This window comes from Crocodylus porosus, unplaced genomic scaffold (assembly GCF_001723895.1).
Source record: "Crocodylus porosus isolate Cpor-Errol unplaced genomic scaffold, CroPor_comp1, whole genome shotgun sequence".
NCBI classification, from domain to species: domain Eukaryota; kingdom Metazoa; phylum Chordata; order Crocodylia; family Crocodylidae; genus Crocodylus; species Crocodylus porosus.
In genome coordinates this window covers 107,297,907-107,302,721 of record NW_017728918.1, presented here as the reverse complement: position 1 = coordinate 107,302,721, position 4,815 = coordinate 107,297,907, and the positions used below count along the sequence as shown (strand labels likewise).

Genomic DNA, 4,815 nt, shown 5'->3' with positions numbered 1-4,815 from the left:
CACCTGGACCTCCCTGTCCCATAGCAGGCATGGGCGTCCCATGGGACTGATGAAAGACTGACGCAAAGTACCCATTTAATAGTTTGGCTTTTTCCTGGGCATCAGTTGTCAGTTGCCCCATCTGGTTCAGCTGGGGTCTAATGTTGCCCTTGCTTTTCCTCCAGCTCTCCACATATCTGAAAAAGGACTTTTTATTGTCCTTGATGCTCGAAGCTAGTTGGAGTTCAGTTGCAGCTTTGGCTTTCCTGGTTTGCTCCCTGCAGGACTGGACCAGTGCAGAATAATCCTCCCTGGGGATTAATCCCATCCTCCATCCTTTGTAGGCTTTTCTTTTTAGCCTTAGGAGGTCTGCTAGATCCCTGGAGAGCCAGAGGGCTGCTGTGATTGGTAAAAAGTAGCTTGAATATTTATCTATATAGAATTCAAAAATCTGGTACCAAGTACACACTATTTCTCATTCATATTAATGCAATAGATTTTTTCAAAATACTACTTTAGGAAGATGACATACTCATACCCTATCTTCCACATTCATACAGCTTTAGACACAAAAATAATCTCACTGATTTCAGAGCAACCACTCATGGAAATACAGGCACATGCAAAGTTGCGGCAGTAGGCCTTAGTCAAGTCTACTTGTACTCAGCAAAGGTCAGCATAGAGGCTTATCAGATACTGAACCCTACAATAATGACTATACATTTTAGCATCAACTTGGAATACCTCTGGTAAAACCATGATATGCTTATAATGGTAAGTGTTTATATCATCTCATACAAGAGAGTTTTAAATGGATTTTAGAAAAGGAAGCTACAAATGTCTAATGTACTTTATGGCACAAAAGTAGGTATGTATATGTGCACTTGAAAGCTGGGAGAGAAAAAAGGGATGTGGAACTCAGGGCCAGCCTTATGGGTGGGTGACGGAGGCTACACCCAAGGTACCATGGTCAGGGGGGCCTACACACATACACACACACACGCTATATGCTGGATTGTGTCGTGCCTCTGCCTGCAGCAGTGCTGCTGACTTGGGGGATGGGGTGGAAGTTGGCTGGCTGTGGGGCTCGACAATGATGAGGACGTGCTGCTACTTGCTGGACAGGGCAGAGCAGGTGGCCTGCGAGCAGCACACACTGCCTGGCACTGTGACTGGCTCTATGAGTCCTTCTACTGCATGAGCCAGCAGCACCAGCCCCTTGTGTTCTGACTGTTCATCTCTATGTGCATCTGCCTGGTGCTGCTCGCTATCTTCTTCACCTTGGGCCTGGTAAGAAATGAGCCCCATCATTCCCCCCTCCTTCTCCCCTTGCCCTGCTTGGCCACAGAGGATGCCACAGGGGAGCAAGTCTTCCAATCCAGCCCAGCAGCTCCCACCAGGGCTTTATTTCTGAAACGTTCGCTAATACTACTACATACTTAAACTCAAAGAAAGGGCACCAAAATACAAGTTATCCCAGGGCACTATTTTCCTAAGGCTGGCCCCAATGGAACTACAGAGCTGGAAGAAGGAATTTCATTGGGAGATGGGCTAATAGATTTTAAAATCTACATTGTATTGACGAATGCATCCTTCAAAAGCCCCTGAACTACTTTATCTTAGAGTATGGCTCATTTGGGGAACAAGTAACATAAAAAAGCATCTTAGCTTGAGCCTTGTAGTTTATGATGAAATAATGATAATTATATAGCCAATACTGGGGTCTGCACATAGCATATGTTTGTGTGCTTAAGCATATATGCCCTGGAATGCAGCGTGAAGTTTCTGGTAACCTCCAAATTCCACTTCTTTAACTATGCTGCCCATTGTAATGTACAAGCACGTTGGCACAAGTGAGATGCACATAGCTGAAAGCGTGCAAATTGTAATATCACAAATGCATTTTTCTTCTTAAAAATATAGGTTTCTAATAGTAAATACAGGTAAAAAGCAAAAAAAAAAAGTCTTACATAATAGGCAGTGTAGATCCATTATGATTCCACAGTAAAAGGGTTATATATAGAGTCCATAGAACTGGTATTCTTTTACCTGTGTTGCAAAACTTTTTTGTGCTTTTCAGGTAAAGGTGGTTCAGTAAGCAATACTGACTGCTTAGCACTTTGATATTATATTTCTCTTAAACCTAGCCAAGTTTGTAATGCAAGAATGCCACTCATTAGACATATATTACCAAAAAAAATCAATTTTCAGGTATACACAGAACAACCTATCTAAAGGCAAACTAAAATAATTTGCTTTTTTACTCTTAAATGATCAAGGGCAGGGGGTCAGAAATGTTTTTGCCCAGTGTGCCAAAAACACGCCAACCTCCACCTGTGCCTTGACTAAGTGTGCCATAGGCAGGGGAGAAGTAAGAGGCACAATCCTCATTGCTAGTTCCATGTATGCTTCTGGGAAGATCGTATGAGGGGGGGCCTGGGTTGTGCTGCCCCAGCCCCTTTCCTGCCATGTACCCTGAGGTGCATGTACAGCCACCGCCACCGCATAGCTGGTACCAGGGCTCTGGGCCCTGGTGCAGTGGTTTGCAGCCTGCCTGCTGCCTGCAGCAGCTGCCTAGAGACTAAGCCAGCTCTGGCAGGCAGCCAGGAGGCTCCAAAGGGCTGTGCGGGTCTCTGCAGCTTTGGCAATGGCTCTATTGTAGTGGTGGCTGTGCAGCACCTCGGCGCATGGCCAGGAAGGGGCTGGGGCAATGCAACCGTGGCCACTTCCACCTGGAGGCATGCATGTAGCCGCTGCCACCACAGAGCCAGTGCCAGAGCCGCAAAGCCCCGTGCAGATGTTTGCAGCCTCCTGGCTGCCTGCCACAACTGCCCAAAGCCTAGGCCATCTCTAATGTGCTGAAGAAAATGGGACACATGCCAGGGGTTGCCGTTCACTGATCTAGGGAAACATCCAATGGATCTGTTAGACTTATTTTAGCATTGACCACTCTGAATTCTCTGATGCTGCTTTGTTTTGCTTGAAAATACCTCTATCATAATCTCTAGGAAAGAAGATCTTTTAGAAAATGGTCAGAACTGTATGAACAGTTCAGTTTCACATGGATTGAAGGTATCCTTTTGTGTATGGGTTATGGGGTTGAGCGTAAACTCCACAGAAAAAGTATCAAGTTACCTAAGGATCTTTAAACATTTTAAAAGTCAAATGTATTTAATAAATTATTTCATCTAGTTCTGTTGGGTCAAGCTAAGATATACTGTCACTGACTCTGGAGTAAATTCATTGCAATAAGTGAGGATCATTCTGAATTAATGCTAGCTGAGGGCAGAATTTTGCCCATTACCTCAAACCTCAGATATTAACTTAATACAATGTCTGTAGATGTTTCAAATGTTCAGGTAGTTTTGTTTACGTATTTTCCCTTCCCAGGACTGGCTGCATAAAAACACTTTTGGAAAGATTTTTGCTGATTAACCCAGATGATGAATTCCTCTGAACTCTGGAGCCCACAGACTATGCAATTCTGTTTTGACTTTGTCAATAATTCGGGTCACAGGAACGTAAGGACTACACTCAGTCTCTGTGCTATGTACATATTCATGGGAGGAGAAACAGTGTTCACGCTGGGTGGAAATATGTTTGTGATCATTTCCATCTGTCACTTCAAGAAGCTTCACTCTCCAACCAACTTTCTGATCTGCTCCATGGCAACTACAGACTTTTTGCTTAGTACCATAGTTATGCCATACAGCATGGTCAGGTCTGTTGAGTCATGCTGGTATTTTGGAGAGGTCTTCTGTAAACTCCATACCTGTTGTGATATAATGCTGTGTACCACTTCGATTTTCCACCTGTGTTTTATCTCTGTTGACCGTCACTATGCTGTGTTGGACCCACTGCATTATGTCACCAAAATAACTATCCCAGTGGTAGAGGTTTTCTTATTAATGAGTTGGTGTGTCCCGTTCATATTTGCCTTTGGCCTGGTTTTATCAGAGATGAATACTGATGGCATTGGGGATTATGTGGCTTCAGTTGACTGCAGTGGTTTGTATGTACTCATAGTTAATAAGCTCTGAGGAGTGTTAGCTTCTCTTATAGCCTTCTTTATTCCAGACACAGTCATGGTGGGCATTTATGTCCACATATTTACTGTGGCAAGGAAACATGTAAAATTGTTTTTACAAATTGCTAAAGCCTCCAATGTGTTAAAACCAGTTTCAGACACCAAGAACAAAATCTCTACAAAAAGAAAGCAAAGCAACTAAAACATTAAGTATAGTCATAGGTGTGTTTGTTTTTTCCTGGCTGCCATTCTTTGCTCTTACAATAACTGACCCTATAGGCCAGTTAGTTTTACCTCGATCCTGATTAGGCTTTTTGAGAAACTTATCCTGGCGCATGTCCACGAGGGGCCAGCAGGGGAGATTATGCTTAGGGGCAACCAACACGGGTGGCCTTCTATGACCACGTCACCAAATCCCTATACACAGGTGCAGCAGTGGATATAGTCTTCCTGGACTTTAGGAAGGCCTTTGACACTGTCTCTCACCCCATTCTCATTAAAAACTAGGGGACTGTGGTGTCGACACCTAAAGAGTCCAATGGGTCGCCAACTGGCTGAAGGGCCGCACCCAGAGAGTGGTGGTGGATGGGTCTTATTAGACCTGGAGGGATGTGAGCAGTGGGGTCCCCCCAGGGCTCAGTCCTTGGGCCTGCACTGTTCAGCATCTTCAGCAGCGACTTGGACGAGGGGGTAAAAAGCACCCTGTTCAAATTCACAGGTGCCATCTGTTCATATTCACAGATTTGGGGGGAAGTGGGCACGCTGGAAGGGAGGAATAGGCTGCAATCAGACCTGGACAGGTTACAAGG

General features: G+C 44.6%; 1 protein-coding gene across 1 annotated transcript; it reads left to right on the top strand.

Annotated features, from left to right (window-relative positions):
• Nucleotides 1-3,419: 3,419 nt before the first annotated feature.
• Nucleotides 3,420-4,311, top strand: LOC109312164 (trace amine-associated receptor 4-like). The gene is given in 2 exon segments (XM_019538209.1): nt 3,420-4,189; nt 4,191-4,311. Coding segments are annotated over 2 exon segments (891 nt in total).
• Nucleotides 4,312-4,815: the final 504 nt, after the last annotated feature.